General features: G+C 45.9%; 1 protein-coding gene across 1 annotated transcript; it reads left to right on the forward strand.

Annotated features, from left to right (window-relative positions):
- Nucleotides 1–7004: 7004 nt before the first annotated feature.
- Nucleotides 7005–9980, forward strand: ZNF865 (zinc finger protein 865). The gene is made up of 2 exons (XM_070944461.1): nt 7005–7981; nt 8027–9980. The coding sequence occupies exons 1-2, from the start codon at nt 7023–7025 to the stop codon at nt 9969–9971; spliced, it is 2904 nt and encodes a 967-aa protein (XP_070800562.1). The 5' UTR covers nt 7005–7022; the 3' UTR covers nt 9972–9980.
- The last annotated feature ends 9407 nt before the right edge of the window (nt 9981–19387 follow it).

Here is a 19387-nt window from a genome sequence, read left to right on the forward strand (position 1 = left end):
AACCTGATAAAAGGCCCCCCTGGCCACGGCCGTCATATGCTCTTCTAAAGACAGCCGTGCGTCCAGGAGGACACCCAGATTGCGAGCCCTCTCTGTGGGGGGCAAAGATTCACCCCCAATAGTCAGCGATGGCACCTGCTGACTATATCGGGACGCCGGTAGCCACAGCCACTCGGTCTTGGAAGGGTTGAGTCTGAGCCTGTTCCTCCCCATCCAGACCCGCACGGCCTCCAGGCAGCGAGACATCACATCAAGGGCATCGTTGGGGTGGTCTGGGGTGGAGATGTACAGCTGAGTATCATCAGCGTACAGGTGACACTTCACCCCAAAACCACGGATGATCTCACCCAGCGGCTTCACATAAATGTTGAACAGAAGAGGCGAGAGGACCGACCCTTGTGGCACTCCCCATGTGAGATGCCTCGAGGTCGACCTCTGCCCCCCTGTCAACACGAACTGCGAGCGGCCGGAGAGGAAGGAAGAGAACCACCGCAAAACGGTGCCCCCTACTCCTAACCCCTTCAACCGCTGCAGCATGATACCATGGTCGATGGTATCAAAAGCCGCTGAGAGATCTAATAGGACTAGGACAGAGGAGCTACCCCTGTCCCGGGCCCTCCAGAGATCATCCACCAAGGCGACCAATGCCGTTTCTGTGCTGTGCCCCTGCCTGAAGCCCGACTGGTACGGGTCTAGATAGATAGCTTCATCCAGGTGCCTGGGCAGTTGTCGTGCCACCACACTCTCAACAACCTTCGCCACAAAACGAAGGTTGGAGACCGGACGATAGTTAACTAATTCAGCCGGGTCCAGGGAAGGCTTCTTGAGGAGGGGCCTCACCACCGCCTCTTTCAAGGCGGCGGGAAAGGCACCCTCACTCAGAGAAGCAGTTATAATCCCCTGGAGCCAGCCTCGTGTAACTTCCCAGGAGGCCAGTACCAACCAGGAGGGACACGGGTCCAATAAACATGTGGCGGCACTAATCCTACCCAGAACCCTGTCCACATCCTCGGGAGCCACAGGATCAAACTCCTCCCAGATAATATTCTCAAGACCTACCCTCGTCTCCTCCCCCGGACTCACCCAGTCGGAGTCCAAGCCTTCCCGAATCCGAGCGACTTTATCGTGCAGGAATTGCACAAAATCCTCAGCTCGACCCTGCAAGGGATCCTCCCGCACTCCCCCCCGAAGAAGGGAGTGGGTCACCCTAAACAGGGCGGCTGGGCGGTTCTCTGCAGATGCGATAAGAGCGGAAAAATGGTTAGATTTCGCCGCTTTTATCGCCACTAGGTAGGTCTTGATATAAGACCTCACCTGTGTCCGGTCGGAATCAGAATGACTAGTCCTCCAAATGCTCTCTAGGCGTCTTTTCCGACGCTTCATCTCTCTCAGCTCCTCAGAGAACCAAGGAGCCAATTGAGATCGGCATTGGGTCAGAGGCCGCAAAGGCACGACACGATCCAAAGCTCCGGCGGCCGCACTCTCCCAGGTGGCCACCAGCTCTTCAGTCAAGTCGTGTGTCAGAGTCTCAGGAAACGGCCCAAGCTCCGTCAGGAACCTTTCTGGATCCATCAGGCGCCTGGGACGGAACCATTTAGTCGGTTCCGTCTCCCTGCGGCAGGGGGAAGTGGTAGGAAAGTCCAAGTGAAGGAGCGAATGATCTGTCCATGACAAGGGTTTAATGTCTAAGTCCCCTCTACCAAGATCATTCAACCACTGACCAGAGATGAAAATCAAGTCCAGAGTGTGTCCTCCTATGTGAGTGGGGCCTTGAACTAACTGGGTCAGGTCCATGGCCGTCATGGAAGCCATGAACTCCCGAGCCACCTCTGACGTCTCACCCGCGGATGGAAGGTTGAAATCCCCCATGACAACAAGTCTGGGGGTATCCACCGCCACCCCGGCGATGACGTCGAGTAGCTCGGGTAGGGTTACTGCCACGTGGCAGGGAGCCAGGTACGCAGTCAGCAAACCCATCTGCACCCCATGGCCCCACTTCACAAAGAGGGACTCACATCCGGCTATCTGAGGAACAGTGGTCTCCCTCGGACAAAGACTCTCCCTAATAATCACCGCCACTCCCCCACCCCTCCCCTGGGCCCTTGGCTGATGAAATGCACGAAAACCTGGTGGGCACATTTCAACGAGGGGGACCCCCCCTCTTGGCCCAACCAGGTCTCCGTAATACCTGCCAGGTCCGCACCCCCCTCCAATATAAGATCACAGATGAGGGGGGCTTTATTGACAACCGACCTGGCATTACATAACATCAGCCGTGGACCCTGGGCCTGAGACTCTGCACAACCCAGGCCACGAGGCGCGCATTGGGGACCGGAGTGCGCAATTGCTCGTAAACAGCGTATGCGCACCCCCGGCACATGATATGGTCCCCTGCGCCCGTCATACCTGCCCCTCCCACTCATTATTTTAATTATATTGCCCTTCTTGTTATCCCCCTGCTCCCCGGATAAATTTTCTTTCCTGACCCCTCTGCTGCAGCCAATCAGCCTGTCACCCCGCTCAGTAGCTATCTGGACCCCCCCAGGTCCACTTTCACAACCCCCTCCCTTCCTCCCGGGTCCCCTTAAAATTTTCTTTAAAAATTTAAATAAAAAACCCCTCAACCCCCTCTTCGCAGCATGCCATCTCTCGGGATTCCAAAATCCGTCATCAAGATAGGCCCTCGATAGCATGGAGGGCCAGGCCTGCGAGAGGGGGGAGTCTCGCAGTGCAAGGAGTTCGGCGGCCGAGTGCATCAAGAACCGGGAAGGGTGAAGCATCCTCTGGCTGAGATATCCCTTTCTAATCAGCCCACAAGACTGCTTTGCAATATTCTGCTATTAGCCTTAATTTATTAGCCTTAACTTTCCTGCCCATCTTATCTTTGTTATTGAAAAGGGTATTTCATATTCTTTCTGTCTGCTTTATAAAAGATTGTAGACTTTAATTCCTTCTTACATATCTTACTAGTGTAAGGAAAGTACATAAGTACACTGCAATTTTTTTTTTACTAACTAGATTGGCTCTGTCTTACATTGCTGTATGCAAGATGTTCTCATTTACTGTTTAGCTAAAATAGCCCAAATACTCTACATTCCTCTTACCCATTTTATGCATGGTGTTACTGTAGGTTTCTGGCCCTCTATGCAGCATTAATTTTCTTCTCTGTGTGTATGTTTTCTGTTGCAGGATGCAGCGTGCACATTAATGTATTGTTAGTTAAATTACTCTTCATTTACTTGTTAGCTCCATTATATTTTCATATCTTCAAACAGATAGTCTCTGTTTTGAAAGATAATTTTGGCTCAATTTGAATTGATCAATAGTGAAGAATTTAAATACTTTCTTACTTTAAAATATATATTTTGCCATAGGAAAAAAATGTGTCTCCTCACAATGCTTTTTTAAGGGTGGATTTTAATGGCTAAGTCCAGACAGTGAAGTGAAATGATTTTTTAAAACTATTCAGAGAGAAGCTAACAATGAAGTATATAGGTGGTCCTCGACTTACAACCACAATTGAGCTCAAAATTTCCATTGCTAAGCAAGACACTTGTTAAGTGAGTTTTGTCCCATTTTACGACCTTTCTTGTCACAGTTGTTAAGTGAATCACTACAGTTGTAAAATTAGTAACATGGTTGTTAAATGAATCTGGCTTCCCCGTTGATTTTTCTTGTCAGAAGGTTGCAAAAGGTGATCTCATGACCCCAGGACACTGCAGCCATCATAAGTACATGCCAGTTGCCAAACATCTGAATTTTGATCACTTGACCACAGGGATGCTGCCATGGTTGTGTGAAAAATAGTCATAAGTCACTTTTTCCAGTGCCCTTGTAACTTTGAATCGTCACTAAACAAATGGTTGTGAGTCAAAGCCTACCTGTATATATTACTTAACTACCAACAATCAGAGAAAAAGTAAAAATAGAAGTAATAATTCTTGATTTTTACCCAAACCACATTTCAAATATTGAGGAGTTCCCATCCGTCACTCTGTTTAAGTCGACCTCTATGTTCTACTGCTGCAGACTATTGTTTTTAAGAGCCCGATCCCTTTTCATCTTCTGCTTAAATTCAGCAAGACTCTCCAGCCACTTTCAGACTATCCTAATGTAACTTTATTAGCACTTATTTTGCCCTTCCTGGCATCTTTTTTCTTACTACGGGTAGTCCTTGACTTACAGCAATTCATTTAGTGACCGTTTGAAGTTACAGCGGCACTGGAAAAAGTGACTTACGACCATTTTTCACAAACCATTGCAGCATCCCCATGGTCACGTGATCAAAATTCAGATACTTGGCAACTGACTCATATTTATGATGGTTGCAGTGTCCAGAGGTCATGTGATCACCTTGTGCGAGCTCCAACAAGCAAAATCAATGGGGAAGCCAGATTCACTTAATAAGTGTATTACTAACTAAATAACTGCAGTGATTCACTTAACAACTATGGCAAGAAAGGTCATAAATGGGACAAAATTGACTTAACAACTTTCTCATTTAACAATGGAAATTTTGGGCTTAATTGTGGTCGTAAGTCGAGGACTACCTATATTTTGTTGTTTCCAAACTAACTTCACTGGGTCCATGTAATATAAACCTAAATTCTTCCTAATGAGGCATATAATTTATTTATTTGATTTATACCTCACAGAAAACCAGTTATACATGACATTCCCTCCTCGGACCACTGTTCTAGTAGATTTGGCTCAGACTGAACTTGAACTTGATGTCAGTCCAATTCCTTAATCACTGAATCACACTTTTACTAATATCAATATTAATGTATAGCACAAGATTACCGTATTTTTCGGAGTATAAGACGTACTCCCCCCCCCAAAAGAGGGTGGAAATGTTGGTGTGTCTTATACACCGAATACAGCCATTTTTTTGGCCTCCCGAAGCCCCGCCCCGCTCGTCCCATTTTTGCAAAATATGGGCCCGTTTTTCACAAAAACGGGGTGCGCAGAGGGTTTGGGAGGCCTGCAGAGTGCTCCTGGGGGCTGGGGAAGGGCAAAAATGCCCCCATTTTTGCAAAAACCAGGGGCATTTTTGCCCTTCCCCAGCCCCCAGGAGCACTCTGCAGGCCTCCCAAACCCTCTGCGCGCTCCTGGGGGCTGGGGAGGGCAAAAATGCCCCCCTTTTTGCGAAAAACAGGGTGCGCAGAGGGTTTGGGAGGCCTGCAGAGTGCTCCTGGGGGCTGGGGAAGGGCAAAAATGCCCCCATTTTTGCAAAAACCGGGGGCATTTTTGCCCTTCCCCAGCCCCCAGGAGCACTCTGCAGGCCTCCCAAACCCTCTGTGCGCTCCTGGGGGCTGGGGAGGGCAAAAATGCCCCCCTTTTTGCGAAAAACAGGGTGCACAGAGGGTTTGGGAGGCCTGCAGAGTGTTCCTGGGGACCGGGGAGGGCAAAAACCTTTTTTTTCTTACTTACCTCTTCGAAATCTTAGTGCGTCTTATACACCGGTGCATCTTATAGTCTGAAAAATACGGTAGGTACTTTGCTTTTTTGCCTTTAGTACAACTTCTTTTTGACATTAAGCAAAGGTGTTTGTAGTAGAAGACTTCCTTTCATGAAATTGGCCTTTGCTCACTCCTTGCTGTGACATTATTCTATCTGAAAGTTCTAGGGCAGTGATGGCGAACCTTTTAGGGACCGAGTGCCCAAACTGCAACCCAAAATCCACTTATTTATCGCAAAGTTCCTGTGTGATGCTGTTTCTGTGTGCTAACGCTGTTGTTTCCTTCTTCGCAAAGGATCACTCAGCAGCGGGAACGGAGAGGGAGAAGGGGGCAGCGACGGCTGCTAGAATTGAGGGGAGAGTGCCACACAGAAACAGCAGCACGCAGGAACGCCGCCCCCTCCTCCCTCTCCATTCCCACTGCTGGGTGATCCCGTGCGAAGAAGGGGGCTAGCAGAGAGGGGAGAGTGCGAAGTTGCTGTTTCTGGGACTTGGGAAGCATCTGGGTTCCTCTCGCAGCCAGCTTTCCCAGTCTAGCTTGACACAGGCTTCCTCCCCAGGTCCCTGTCTGTTCCCCCCCCCCGACAGCCGGACAAAGCTAAGAAAAAGCCAGCCCTCACCGGCACCCCGCTTCACCAACAGCTTGCAAAGGGCAATGTGAGCTGCGGTGCCACCTGCGTCAAGCTATACTGGGGAGGGAGAACGTGAGCAAGCACCAAGGAGACCATGGAGGAGGGAAGCCAGGCAAAGGGGCGAGTGAGGGGTGTCCACAGCATGCTGGGCCTGGCAGACTTTCTAAGCCTGCCTAAAGCAGGGAGGGAGGGAGGGAGAGAGAGAGATCTGATCTAACCTTGGAGAGTTATATCAGGGCTGCTGGCGGCGTGCTCTCCCTCTCTCTCTCTCTCTCTCTCTCTCTCTCTCTCTCTCTCTCTCTCTCACACACACACACACACACACACACACACACACACACACACAGTTTGGATCTTCCTTTCCTCCCACCCACCCGCCCCCTCCCACCCCACCCACCAGAGACCCCTGGATTCCCTCTCCAACCCTCCCTGTCTCATACAGGCACCACCCACATGAGTGACGTAGAGTTGGCCATGCCCACTCAATCACATAACCTTGTTTTAAAGAGGCCTTGTTTTAAAGGCATACATTGCTAATAAACCTCCTGGGATGGTAGATCTTTTAGGAATGCCACCTGAAGTATGTCCTGAAACAAATACAGTTTAAATCAGTATACCTCAGCTTTTTAAAATGGAAGGGCAACATTTATGGCTCTCTCTATGTAGGACTGCAGTTCTATTATTCCTCTTAAACAAAGATGCTGTTTTGCAGAACATACTGTAGACAGCAACTATGGGAAATAGGCATAGGTTTCTGAAATCTCTAAATGAGCCCTGTGCATCTTTTCCAGTTTTCCATAGCTGCCTTTGAATCATTTGTTCAGTGCTTTACTTTATATCAGCTGCTGATATGGAGAACCTATATCCCGTATACATATTGCTATAGTCTTTCTCCCCTTTCTCTAGGCAGTGACCCCTCCTGGGTGGAGATGGAAGCCAATGCAGCAAGCGATGAGGGTGTGCATTTCCAGAGCTACCCTTTTGACTTCTTGGAGTTCCTGAACCACCAGCGCTTTGAACCTATGGAGGCCTACAACCACGAACACGCCAAAGCCGTTGCTGCCCTCCCTTGCCCACAGCCACAGTATGAATACACCCAGCCACCGACAGCTGCTCCACCTGCTCACTTTGACCGTGTCCCTGCCACCATTGGCACACCGAAACTCAAAGCTGAGGGCCCGTCCTCTTCTTCCTCAGCCACCTCATCTGGTACCATTCAAGTCAAGAAAGCTGAACCAGGGGGCCCTGCACCACCTCCACCCCCCCAGCAGCAGCAGCAACCGCCATACAGTACTCCAGCTGTGGTACCAACAGCAGGTCAGCCTCTCTTTGACAGTACAGCAGCAGCAGCTGCTTCTGCTGCAGCTTACAACACTCCTCAGTGGGGCATAGTAGACCTTTCTGGCCACCAGCATCTCTTCAGCAGCCTGAAACGTGGGCAGGCCCCCCCATCAGCTGCAGCCACAGTAACTCCTGACAGTCAGGCAGGCAAAGACGATAAGAACTATTTCCGCCGACTGAAATATTTCATTGATCGGCGCTTCCCATGCGGTGTGTGCCAGAAGTCATTCAAGCAGTCATCCCATCTTGTGCAACACATGTTGGTGCACACAGGTGAGCGGCCGTACGAATGCACCATCTGTGGCCGTACCTATAACCATATCTCCAGCCTCATCCGGCATCGCCGTTGTCACAAAGACACTGAGGATGCTACTGCTGCTGCCAATGCAGCGGCTGCTAATGCAACCGCTGCCAATGCGGCCACCAATGTAGCAGCCGCCAATGTGGTGGCTGCAGCTGCTACCGCCGCTGCTGCTGCCACCAGCATAACAGCAACACCTGGTGTTGAGGGAGCAGCCCAGCCTCCTACCCAATGTGGCAACCCTCAGTCAGTAGCTGCACCATCTGGAGGAACAGCCACATCTGCCCTCAGTACTGCCATAGCTCAAGCCGAAGGTCCTTTTACGTGCTCTCTGTGCTGGAAAGTGTTTAAAAAGCCAAGTCACCTTCACCAGCATCAGATTATCCATACTGGTGAAAAGCCATTCTCCTGCTCCGTCTGCCAGAAGAGTTTTAATCGCCGTGAGAGCTTAAAACGACACGTGCGGACACATTCAGACCTGTTGCGAGTGCAGTGTGGGGTTTGTGGCAAAGAATTCCGGGATGCCTCCTACCTCCTCAAGCACCAGGCCACTCACGCTCCTCCTGGAACTTTACCTCCACGCCCCGAGTACAAATGTGACATTTGCGGCAAGGGCTATGTGGCTCCCCAGAATCTACTACGTCATCGGCAGCTCCAGCACGAGGGTGCCCAGCTGTCCAAGGATGGCACTAATACCTTGTCTTATCTGCCACCAGGGGCCTACCTCCTTCCACAAGACCCACAAGGCACAGGCTCTGAGGGAGACACCAAGCCAACATCCTATGGCCTCTTGGGTGCTCACCCTTTGCTGGTGGGGCCAACGGCAGGCAAGAATTTCTGCTGTGGAATCTGTGGCCGTGGCTTTGGGCGACGGGAGACACTAAAGCGTCATGAGCGGATCCACACAGGTGAGAAGCCTCACCAGTGCGCAGTGTGTGGGAAGCGTTTCCGTGAATCTTTTCACCTCAGCAAACACCATGTAGTGCATACTCGGGAGAGACCATACAAATGTGAAATATGTGGGAAAGTGTTTGGTTACCCCCAAAGCTTAACTCGGCACAAACAGATTCACCGCTTACAGCTACCTTGTTCTTTACCACCCATGGGGCCCTCCCTGACCCCCTTGGGCCCTTCTCTCCCTCCACCCCCTGAGGGACTAACTTATGGCTGTTCTGACTGTGGAGAGCGCTTTCCTGATCTTTTTCATGTCATGAGCCACAAGGAGGTCCATGTGGCCGAGAAGCCCTACCCTTGTGATGTCTGTGGCAAATGTTTTGGTTTCATTGAGAATCTCATGTGGCACAAACTTGTCCACCAAGCTGCTCCTGAGAGACTTGTACCACCAGATGAAACAGCAGCTGCTGTCGCCCCACTAGAGAACGGGCTAGCAAGTGGTGAGAACATGTCATCTTATGAAGATCATCCGACCTTGCCAAGTGGAGAACGTTTCTCCTGCTCTATCTGTGGCCAGACGTTCAAGCATTTCCTGGGACTTGTGACTCACAAGTATGTGCATCTGGTGCGTCGCACGTTGGCCTGCTCAGTCTGTGGACAGAGTTTTGCTGGAGCTTATGACTTGCTGTTGCATCGTCGCACACACTTGCAAAAGCGGCACTTCTCTTGCCCAGTCTGTGGCAAGCGCTTCTGGGAGGCTGCCCTTCTCATGCGTCACCAGCGCTGCCACACCGAGGAGCGCCCGTACCGCTGTGCTGTCTGTGGCCGTGGTTTTCTGCGCTCGTGGTACCTGCGTCAACACAAAGTGGTTCACACGGGTGAGCGTGCTTACAAGTGTGCCCTCTGCAACAAGCGCTTTGCCCAGTCATCCAGTCTGGCAGAACACCAGCGTCTTCACATAGTTGCCCGGCCTCAGCGTTGCCCTACTTGTGGCAAGACCTTCCGCTACCGTAGCAACCTTTTGGAACACCAGCGGGTCCACCTGGGAGAGAAAGTCTACCGCTGTGACCGCTGCTCCAAGAGCTTCTTCTATCTGTCATCCATTCTGCGTCACCAACGCTCCCATGATGCTAAGTGTGAATTAAAATGTGGGGCCTGCCTCAAGCTCTTTAAAGACCCCAAGTATTTTAGCAAACACCTCCAGGCCCATCAGGGAGGACGGCCCTTCAAATGCAGCACCTGCGGAGAAGCCTTCTCCAATACTTATGGCCTCAAAAAGCACCGCCACATTCACAAGATGGAGCGCTTTGCTGCCATGGGGGCCCATAAGGAACAGCCCTAATATTGGAATAATAGCAGCAGAAAAAAAATGGGTGGTCTTTATCTTGGTACTGTAGGATGGAACATGAAGCTAGTTCCAGGTTTCTGTGAGCCACGATGGCAAGGCATTTCCATGTATAGAAAATAAGATGTGCTTGTTAACAGTGAGATGCTCTAGTCGGGCACTAATTTGGAAGAGTCATCAAATCATAAAGTCACGAGCAGGACAAGCCAGATAGAGGCAAGAATGAATTGTAAAGAAGCCAGTTACTTGCTAGATTTCTGCTCTCTAACAAAGTATCTTGACCACTCTGGATTTTTAAACTAATTGCCTGGGGAAAGGGAGATGGAGATAGCAATTACAGAAGTGACCTTTGCCTGTCAAGCATGGCCACAGTGTTGGGGGATGAAAGTTTCTTCCTGTTTCTGAGCAAATGGGAGCAAATAAGGTTATGGTGGAATGACATTTTTTTTTTCATTTGAAGTCTATGTTCTGGAATGGAAACCGTATGGCATTCCAGTTCACAAGAAGAGATGGTGCTTCCTGTAATCCCCTTTATCTAGAGAGAAATTTTAGACCCAATTCATTCATTTGGGAATGAGACAGGAAGGACTATGATACAGCACTTGAGGAATGTCCACCAATATTTTGTGTAAACTCAACTATGTACGGTAATCTGTATTAGGTAAGCCTTGCTTGCATTCTGAGAGAAAGACTTTAATTAGTGTCCTTTCTTCATATGTATAAAGAAAATAGGCTACTTCTCAATTTTTTAAGACCTGGGAGGTAGTGAGACATGGCTGTGGACAGTAGAAAGTTAACACAGTCTACTTGAATTGTCTAGTGTGTGGCACCTGTTGTCTAAATGCTGTTGTGCCATAACATTTCTATTATATTCCTGCCTCCAGAACAGTACCAGTTCATGATGCAACTGGAGGCTCACAAAAACTTTACCTACAAAAGAAAAGTTGAGCCCAGAAGGTTTCTAGCCAAGCTTCCCTGGCATGCCACTTTCCACATTTAGGGAGCACTGAATGTTAAAAAGCATTTGGAATTGTTATTGTTCCCATTATGCACCCCTGAAGAAGCAAAATCCCAGGATAATTGTATTGTGTGCTTTTCTACATGTTCAAGTTGGCCCATCAGGAGTAGAGAGGAAACACAAAAGTAGGCTAGGCTCCTTCCTCCTTGGGTTAGCTCTCTTCCTTTGTGCTCAACGCTCTTCCTAATCTGTTGAATTTAATATAGATGAACTCGTGTGAATAATACCTTACTTTGAGCCCTAAAATGGAATGTGGGTTTGGAATGAGAGCTGTGACTGTACATTGTTAGCCTTCCCTAATGTTAGCCTTCCTTCTGCCCACCACTGAAAGTTGGATATGAAACTGTGTGAGAGAGAAAAATAAACATAATTGGTGGATCTACCAGGATTGCACAATGCTTTGGCTGCTCAGCTGCTCTCCTGCATTCCCTGGTTTGATCCATAAGCCTTTCCTAGTAAGACATGGTGTATCCACATAGTTCATTGAGCTAACTGCCCTCGCCTTGTAACTCCATGGTTATTAGTCTTGTATAATGCTTCAGGTTTGACTCCAAAAAGGTTCTTCAAAGGACAAACACAGCATCAGGGATTGTGTGACAGCTGGAGATGTCTAAAAGTCACCAACGGGTGTTGTGTTCATTGCCCCAAGCACTCTGAAGCACCTTATCAAATCTGAAGAAATGCAAAGCCCCCTTTTATACATATTTGACACCAGTCTGAATGGATCCTCACTGCACCTGAAGTGGAGAATGCTGACCAGGGATGAGTAAAAAGTTCCTTGCAAACTCTCTGACTTCCCCCAATAACTTTTCCTCCTCAAACCTCCTCCAGCAAATTGTAGACATTGGAACACACCTTTAAATAGACTGGAGGGAAAACTAATTTGCTAGATGCAACCAAAGAGTTCTAAAAACAGGCTTCCTTGTGTACAGTGGACACCACACAGGTAATTCCCGCTTCCTTCCCCTCTTGTAACCCAAGCTGACAGTACAATAGAAAGTAATTTCAGCATTTCCACTCTAGCAAAGTGAGAGCATCTCTTCTACCAGATGGCTGCACCAAAGCTCCTTAGTGTTGCTTTTGGTCTACCACCCACTTGCTCACACCCATAGTTCCCAGATTGGTGAGTGGCAATCCGTGATTATGAGGATCCAAAGATGTACTGTTTAAATTTGGTTGTCCAGTGCCTAGAAGGGGAAAAGTTGCCAAAGGCTTTTTGAGCAGTAGAGAATAGAATTGGAGTTTACTGAGTGCAGGTATTTCTTAAGGCAGCCTCCCCCAATCCCCCAGAAGTCTTGGCCTACAATAGCTAACCACTCTCCATGCTCAGTGAGCACATTGGGAGGGGAAGGGGGTGGATAGTGGCAGTATTTGTGAAAGGCACTATTAATGCTTTCTTGAAGGAATTGCCACAGAATTTGGTGGCCAAATGTAGAAGTAGTTTAGTTTAGTTTATTTATACTTATATGCCGCCCTTCTCCCGAAGGACTCGGGGCGGCTCACAAAGATAAAACAATAAAACAGTAAAATTACGACTAAAATACTCAATTAAAATCCCAAAAAAATTAGTTAAAACTCCCATCAGATCAGCAAATTTGTTGGAAAAGCCATGTCTTCAGGTCAGCGCGGAAAGAGCGGAGGTCGGGGGCCATCCGGAGCCCAGTGGGTAAACCATTCCAGAGGGTCAGTGCTACCACAGAGAACGCCCTCATCCTGGATGCCATCAGCCGACATTGTCTGGCCGATGGCACCCGGAGGAGGGCAATCCTATGTGAGCGCACTGGGCGGTTGGAGGCAGGCAGAAGGTGAACCTGCAAGTACCCTGGGCTCATGCCATGAAGGGCTTTATAGGTCAGTACCAGCACCTTGAAGCGGATCCGAAGGACCACCGGTAACCAGTGCAGCTCGTGCAGGAGAGGTGTAATACGGGCGTAACGGGGAGCCCCCGTAACAACCCGCGCGGCCGCATTCTGGACCAGTTGGAGCCTCCAGGTGCACCACAAGGGCAGCCTCATGTAGAGGGCATTGCAGTAATCCAAACGAGAGAAGTATGATGAAGAGTGCAAAAATGGGGAAAGAGACTGGAAGAAGACTAAAATGTTTTCCAGCCTTCCAGACAATTTCCTTATTGGCTGAGCACAGAGGAGCAAACCATGTTGTCCACTTTGAGTTGGCCCAGTTAGATTAGCATCTGTCTGAAACATAGTTCATAGTCTATCTCCAGAAGTGATTGCAACTGGATGTTCCTTTTCTTGTTTTATCTTTTTACTAAATTGTTAAAGGTCTGAATTTGTCATTGAAATTCAGTGAATTGTGGTGGCTATACCTCAGACTGTCTTTTACAGAAATCAATTTCCCCATTTAGATTTTTTCTTCCCTGCCTTCATAATTTGCAAATAGGACTAAGTTTAATACAGGTAGTCCTCAACTCATGACAATTGAGCCTAATTTTTTTGTTGCTAAGTGAAACATTTGTTAAGTGAGTTTTTATGACCTTTCTTGAAACAGTTAAGTGAATCACTGCAGGTGTTAGTAACATGGTTGTTAAGTGAATCTGGCTTCCCCATTGACTTTGCTTGCAGGTCACAAAAGGTGATCCCATGATCCTGGGGCACTGCAACTGTCATAAATATGAGTCAGTTGCCAAGCATCTGAATTTTGATCATGACCATGGGGATGTTGCAATGGTTGTAAGTGAAAAATGGTCATAAGTCACTTTTTTCAGTGCTGTTGTAACTTCGAACGATCACTGAATGAACTGTTGTAAGGACTACCTGTATTAGTTTTCCTTCTCATATGTACTGTCCATGCTTTCCTGGACTAGGTATTTCTAAGCCCCCTTGACAACTCCCCAAACTGGGAACTTGTTCTTACAGGAAATGCTGTTATTGGGTCCGAAAGGAGAAGGGCGGTATACAAATTTAATTAAATATAATTAATAATAATAAATAAAATATCACCCATCTTGAGGGAAAAAATGAGTTCACCATGACTAATCAATAGGTGATGTTCCTGTTAACTGGTTTCATAATAGCTTCCCAAGTGGACAATGGAATATAAAATGGAGAAACAAGTTGATCAAAGAACATACTGTGTTCCCAAAATCACTAAATTTATGCCTTTTTCTCAAGGACATGGGATTTCTAAAGAATTTCTTAAAAATTGCAGGCCTAGAATATAGGACACAAATTGTATGATTGTGTATGCCTATGGAATGTTTGCTTCAGTCACAATTGGTGCAAACCTATTTGGCTAGGTCTTGCTTAATTCAGAATGATGGCCTGTTTCCTAGTCAGAAGACAGGACAGTCATCCAAGTATGTTTATTTTTATGATCTCACTTAAAAGGAATTAGTTGACCTTAACTAATTCTTGTAATTTGTGTACTTACAATCTGAATGTTTGGAAAATGGCAGAAGTGGAAATATATTTACTCTTTCAATGTATAGTTGACAAAGAAAAGAAGCTAGCTGAGAGTGCAAAATAGCTGCCTTTTCTATTTTTCTAGCAAACTAAATACTTAAAAGATGGATGGGCAAAGTGTTCGTTATTAGGGACATACCTGATCACTGTTACTGTAAGGATTATTTGCATCCATTCCTTATCCTAGAAACCATTTGGTTTGTCCAAATCTCTTTCCTCTTGGATTTGTTAGCACAGTGTTGGCGAACCTTTTCAGCATCGAGTGCCAAAATGGGAGGGCGTGCGCATGTGCCGGAAACTAGAAGAGCAGCCGCCCGGTGCGTATGCACGCGCCAGGCGGCTGCTCTTCCAGTTTCCAGCACACGCATGCGCACTGGCCACCTGGTCTTCCAGTTTCTGGCGCACGCATGTGTACCAGCCAGCTGGTCTGCGCATTTAAATCTTGAGTTAAGTCTTGAAGGTCTGTGGCCATGGTTCGTGGCCACAATAGGTATTTAAAGGAGGTCCATGGTGAAGAAAAGTTTGAGAATCGCTGATCTAGAAGGTATGAGGACTCTAGTCAAGTTCAGAGTAAGGGGCTAGAAGGCAATATTCCATGGACAGAGTTGTGTGGGAAGAGTTTTTAAGGGAATGGTGGGTTGAGATGAAGTAGTCTGGCTTTTAATTGTGGTTGGGAAATTGAGTTGTCATGCCCCCTGAATCTGGGGGGGGGGGGGAAGATGAGCTGGAACAAGAACTGACAAGAGATGGAGAGGCCGGCTTTGTTGGCCTTGGAGGAAACTAGGGAAGGGCAGAGTCAGTCCAGGCAAGGCTTTTCTGAATTAGTAAGGCCTGCAGACAGGGAGAGCTCAGGAGAAGAGCAAGGACTACCCCCTCCTGGTCTGAGAGCAAGGAGGGAAGAGAGACAGCGAGATCAATGCAGATTGAACCGGCTATGAGGGAGGAGAGTGCCCTGCCCCCTTTCACAAGGTACACCTGGGGACTGAGATGTAAGAAGGTGCTGGTGGGAGGGCATTTGTCAGGAACAAGCATTGAATCTCTGGAGCCTTGTGTGCACTTGCCAAAGCCTGGAGAATGCTGTACTCTGTCTTGTGGGTCTTGCCAGTTTGCCTGCTTTGCTGAACTTCTTGCTCTGGTTACTGTTTAGCTAACCTGGCTTATTGGACTGCTGGCCCTGGTTGCTGTTTGGTTAACCTGGCTTACTGGACTACTTGCAGCCAGAGGCTTCTGAAGGTGTGTGTGAGAGCTTTGCTCCAGGACTTGTAGTGAATGTAGGAACGTTTGGGGGGCACAGTTGGAGCAATAAAGGGGAATTAGACCTGTTTTCTGGTTGTGTTGCTTTTGTGCCACGCCCTGGGTCATCATAAATTCTTTTGAAGAACCAGTTGGTTTGGAGTATGTAATCAAGAATGATCAACCATCTTTTCTACTGTACTCTTCTGCCTTACGAATGTTATTGGATGGATTGTTAATCCTGAATGTACATCACTAAGATGCTGGATATCCTAGATGCCCACTGTCCACTTGGCTTTGTTTGCTTTGTCCCGGAACTATGAAGCAGAGGGCAGGGAAGATATTCCATCTTTTGCTGGCATCAGACCTGATTTTGCTTTTTGAGATGCCACCTGATACACAGCCATCTCCTCAACTTCTTCAACCCTCCTGTTCTTTGAGGAACATGGATTCTATAGTTCTCTGACTGGTACTGTTGTCCTGTACTCTCCTTTCTCATCCCATACAGGGAGATGGATGTCTTTAAGACAGGACCTGAACATCCCCAAACTAATGACAATTGCAAACTCAGAATGAAGAGTATGCCACTGATAGGACCCAACCCATTGCAATCATGTTAGCTAATGACTTTTTATATTAATACAGATATATAAATACATACATTTCTATATAAATACTTTTTTTTAATAACCTCCCCTCCTTTTCCCATTGGCCAGAGTGCAGTTCTTTTTTTTTATTTATTGAAAAGTTTTACAAAAAACCCAAAAATTTTCTTTCCCCCCACCCTTTCCCTCCCCTCGTCCCACCCTCCCCCCAGACTTCCCAGAGCAAAATACAAGGTATTTCATTTAACAATCATAAACTAGATTAACCTACTTATCCTCAGACTACTAACTCCCCCCCTGAAACCTTAACTCCACTATAGGTAACATAATACTTCTAATACTTAACGTTCATTCATAAGCTATTTGATATTTTCTTGTCTGATACTGTTGAGGGTAAATTGCCCTCTGCAGAGCACAGCGGTATACCATACAGCGTTGCAACACAGATACTTCCAAACTCTGAACGTTTTAGTAAAAAGAATAGTCTTTACTGTGATAGTTCAAACAAAGCTCATAAACAAAGATAAAGCTTTCAATACAAAACATTGTTGCTTACATTTCTAGTTCCGTAACTCCGACACAATATCTCTCAGCAATAAACATCACGAGTAGGAGTGAGCAGTATCAGCAAAGCATAAGCGAGCGAGAATACTGCTGAGCTTACTGCCTTCCTTATATTTCCGTTTCAACCAATTACTCAATTAGTTACTTTACAGTAGTTAAAGTCATAGTACACATTTTTGATATATTGTCTACCCAAATGTAGGATAAGGATCCAACATTCTCCCCTTTGGGTAGACTGATATATCTACGTTCTTAAACCATATGGTTCACATGTATCTATATGCTTTCTACTTCCCTGTGCTTTCGTGAAATGATCTGCCACGTTATCTTCTGAAGCACAATATACAAGCTCAATCATTTTGTTCTTTATACATTCCCTGACATTAAGATATCGAAGATCTGTATGTTTTGTTCTAGTCTTCACGGCTATATTTGTAGCCATTTTTATCGCTGCTTGGTTATCTTCATTGACTATTATAGGATCTTGTATATCTATTCCTATATCTATCATTAGTTGTTTAATACTGATCAGATCTGTACATAATAAAGACAAACAAGAAAACTCTGCCTCCATTGTAGACAGACTCAGATGTTTCTGTGTTATTGAACGCCACCCTATCAAAGAGTTTCCCAGAAATATGGCTATTCCTGATGTTGATTTTCTTGTATGAACATCTGTAGCAAAACTAGCATCTGCAAAAGCGGTTAAACGTAATTCTTCTGCTGGTTGCAGATACAAAGCATGATGCATGGTGTTTTTTAAATATCTAAGGATACGTTTTGCACCTTGCCAGTGAAAGTCTGTAGGTTGCATGTTGTATCTAGCTAATTGATTTACACTAAAAGCGATATCGGGTCTAGTCCAATTACTAATGTATAATAAGCTGCCAATTAATGATTGATATATCCCTTTATCAAAAACTGGACTTTGCACAGCAGTGTTGCAATAGTCTGGAATCAGGAGATTTTGTTGGTTTACACAATTCCATTCTGAATTGTTTCAATAGATTGTTTATCGGTTTGAGATAATTTAAATCCTCCCCTAGTTTTTTCAATTCTAACACTTAGGTATTGTTGAATCTCCCCTAGATTTTTAATTCTGACATGAGATGCTAATTCATTAATAATCTTATTGGCCTCTTGCTCATTCTTTGTGATTAAAGCTATATCATCTGTAAATAGAAGTAATAATGATACTGTATTATCTCTTTCCATTTTGAATAAACATGGATCTGCTAATCCAGCCCTAAATCCAATATTATTCAGTGTTTTTACAATGCACTGATTCCATTCATAACCTGACTGCTTCAATCCATACAGGCTTTTCTTTAACAACCAACAGTCAGTGTCTCCATTTTCATCAAATCCTAATGGTTTCTTTAAATAAATTTCATGTTGCAATGGAGCATAAAGATATGCAGTTTCTACATCTAAATGATGCACTAAAAATTCATTTTTAGCCGCCCACACCAATGCTGCTCTTAATGTGATAGCTTTCAAGCTTGGAGCAAATACTTCATCATAATCATTGGATGATTGATTAAACCCTTGCGCTACTAGTCTAGCTTTATATATTGGTGTTCCATCTATCCCATTTTTTAGTTTATATATCCATTTGCTACCAATTATGTTTTTACCTTTTGGAATTGGTACAGATTCATATACTTTCAGATTCTGTAAAGATTTTAACTCTTTAGTCATTGCACCTTTCCACACTTTCTGATCTTCAATTGGGAATGTGGTTAATTCATTATATGTAGTCGGGACTCTATTTACTTGATAGACTGTTGTTGCTTGATATCTATTAGGTGGTCTCGTCACTCTATTCGACCTTCTTGGGAGTTCAGGACTTACAGATTGCCTTTCTACCTTTACTTCTTCCTGTACTAGCTCTTTTTCCACCTCTTCGCTCTGAGTATCAGGCATTTTATTGTTAGCTTCAATCTGGGTTTCAATAACTAACTCATTTTCAGTATTTAATTTATTCCACCCTATATGTTCCATAAATTTGGCATTTGCACTGCTAATTATAGTTGATGTCCCTTTTTGCCAAAATCTGTAGGATCTGTGATTGGAATTATAACCAACAAATATTAATTGTTGTGCCCTACTCTGGCCCTTACGCCTTAATTGCGCTGGAATATGTAACCATGCGGGTGTTCCAAATGTGTGAATATAGCTCAAATCTGGCTTTCTTCCATGCCATACACTATATGGAATTTTATTAGTGGTTGTATTTATGATGTTATTTAAAATTGTGTTTGTGCACATAATGGCTTCTCCCCATAAATTAGCTGGTAAACCTGCATCAGCTAACATAGATCTCATCATTGCTTGTAGAGTTTGTCCTCTCCTCTCCACATAAGAATTATGTTGTGGCCGATAAGGGGCCGAACATTTATGCTTTATACCAGCATTTTCTAACATTGATTTAAACCTTGTATTGACAAATTCAGTACCATTGTCAGTTACAAAGCTTCTCGTAAACAAAGATAAAGCTTTCAATACAAAACATTGTTGCTTACATTTCTAGTTCCGTAACTCCGACACAATATCTCTCAGCAATAAACA

The sequence above is a fragment of the Pituophis catenifer genome, unplaced genomic scaffold (assembly GCF_029215685.1).
Source record: "Pituophis catenifer annectens isolate HBS135680 unplaced genomic scaffold, rPitCat1.0.hap2 SCAF_5, whole genome shotgun sequence".
NCBI lineage: Eukaryota > Metazoa > Chordata > Lepidosauria > Squamata > Colubridae > Pituophis > Pituophis catenifer.

Coding starts and splice junctions, on each gene's coding strand:
- ZNF865 (XM_070944461.1), top strand. CDS start 7,023: ATGGAAGCCAATGCAGCAAGCGATGAGGGTGTGCATTTCCAGAGCTAC. Junction 7,982..8,026: donor ACCCAATGTGGCAACCCTCA/GTCAGTAGCTGC, acceptor ATCTGCCCTCAG/TACTGCCATAGCTCAAGCCG.